General features: G+C 36.6%; 1 protein-coding gene across 1 annotated transcript in view; it reads left to right on the plus strand.

Moving 5' to 3' along the window:
• Spag1 (sperm associated antigen 1) overlaps positions 1-2,332 on the plus strand; it is an 83,010-nt gene that overhangs the window by 2,643 nt on the left and 78,035 nt on the right. Inside the window, exon 2 of the mRNA XM_004640089.2 lies at positions 446-605. Coding sequence (XP_004640146.1) covers positions 446-605 — 160 coding nt within the window. The remainder of the gene's footprint in view (positions 1-445; positions 606-2,332) is intronic.

Below are 2,332 nucleotides of genomic sequence, written 5' to 3' on the forward strand. Positions count from 1 at the left end.
TTTATTCAGTATTTAAAGTACACAATGGGAATGAAATGTCAGCCTATTGGAAGCTCAGGAGAAGGAAAGGAAAAAAAAAAAAAAAAAAGAAAGAAATGTCAGCCTACATTTGCTCTGTGTATCTCCAAAATGGAATTTCCATTTATATATTCAAGATTGCCTTATGCACAAAATGAACATAAGTGTATAAGATCAGAGCGAAACAGGTGTTTATTCAGTATTTAAAGTACACAATGGGAATGAAAGTCTTCGGAGCTCCTTTGCTCTTCCCTGTAACACTTCACAGGTTAGCAGATAAAAGAGGCTGTGGGGGCTGTCTTCAGCGTAGTGTAGCTTTTCCTATCTCCACTGAGCCCTTGAGCTCCACGGAGCCCAGCTTGCAAACCACTGGTCTAGAGGATTTCTAAGTAAGGTGTGAACACTAAACTTATAAATATTTTTTTAGGTCTGGTGATGAGGGATATTATCCTGAACTTACAGAATTTTGTGAAAAGCGCCTTGGAAGCTTAGCTCCTGGAAGTAGAGCTCTGAGGAAAGATAAACCTGCAGCGACAGCATCCAGTTTTACAACAGAAGAATGGGAAAAAATCGATGGTGATATAAAGGTAGAGCACAACACAGGTTTTTGGGAGCCTTTGTAGTCACATTGTAAATGTGTCTGTTTCACTTACCTGAATTTTTGGGCTTCTTGCTCATTAGTAAAGGCGTTATAGTGGTAATTACTTAGGAAGTATTGGTGCTTCTTTTATTTCTGGAAAAATAATGTGAATTTGCATTTGAATGTGGATTTTAGACAGCTGAGTAATACTCCATCCTATAACAGAATCATACATTTTTATGTTTATCATTACATGTTTGCTGTACAGCATGTACATTCATCATGGAGAGTTGGTATATTATATCATACATGTCAATTCTAAAAGAATTGTAATTTAACCAGCTTTTAAAAATAGTGCTACAAATAAAAAATAAAAACATACAAATAGTGCTACATAAACATGTTTGTTTATAGTTTTGTGGTCTTTCTTTACATCTTCTTGATGATTTCTTCTGTATAAATTATTAGAATTCAAAGTATTTGAGGACATGATTGGAATACTTTTAAGGCTTTTGAAGCATTCCTGTGTTCTCAGAGAGACAAATTGTACCTTCGTACTGACACATCATTAGGGTATAAGAATGTCCACTTTCAGGCTGGCCAAATAGCTCAGTGGATTAAAGCACCTGCTTAGGCAGACACAGGGGCTGGGAGTTTGATTCCCAGGCCTGCCGTGCTGGCCCCGCCTGGGGCACACCAAGGTGGCAGTTGAGACTGGGCATGGTGGCACAGACCTGTAATCCCAGCATATGGGAGGCTGTAAACAGGAGGATCACTATGAGTCTGATCTATGCAGTGAGACCTTGTAGACCCTGTCCTAAAATAAAAAAAAAAAAGAGTCTATCTTCAACTTCCCTTCATTAGATACTATAATTACTTTAATTTCATAGCTGAAAAAGTGATAGTGTATTTTTTTATTACTAGTAAAGTTGGATCCTTTTCATCTGTTACTTGAACTCCTTTTGTTAAGGACCCGTTTGTGTCTTTATTCTTTTAATTAGCCTCATTTATGTATAGTTTATATTACTAACCTTATAGTATACGTTTAACTGAGATCTAATAAATATATGATATAGAATATTTCTATTATTTCAAAAAGTTTCTTTTTGCAATTTTCAGTTACATTTGCCCAGTGCCTTGACCTCTGACAAGCACTGAACTACTGTCTGTCACCATAATTTTGCCTTCTCTAGATGTTTAGATAAATATGATCATTCAGTATGTTGTCTTTTGTGTCTATTTTCTTTCACTTAGTATGATGCTTCCCAGATTATCTATGCTGTTACAGATATCCATAGTTCATTCCTTTAAATTGCTTGGTGTCAAATTATATGAATTTCCCACTGTCTATCTATTTACCAGTTAATGAGTAAAATGTGAAAATGTTTTCTAAAGTGGCTGGGCCATTGTGCAGTCCTGCCTGCAGTGTAGTTGCTTTGTATATTGATTATTATTTAATATTACCAGTTTTGTTAATGTTCATCATTCTACTAGGTAGTTAATGGTATTTCATTGAAGTTTTAATTTGCTCTAATGACTAATAATGCTGTATCTTTTCATAATGCCTCTTTGCCATCTGTGTATCTTCTTAAGGCTTTTTTTTTGTTCCTCGAATGCCTTCAGGGCACTTTTGGCCAGCTGGAGAGGTGTGAGGTTCGAACTCCAGCAACCTGAGGCTGACAGCTTTGTGGAAGCAGCCACTTAAAGGCCTGAGCTAGGGCCAGGCCCCCAAAA

Source organism: Octodon degus, unplaced genomic scaffold (genome assembly GCF_000260255.1).
Source record: "Octodon degus isolate 3935 unplaced genomic scaffold, OctDeg1.0 scaffold00118, whole genome shotgun sequence".
In the NCBI taxonomy this organism is placed as follows: Eukaryota; Metazoa; Chordata; class Mammalia; order Rodentia; family Octodontidae; genus Octodon; species Octodon degus.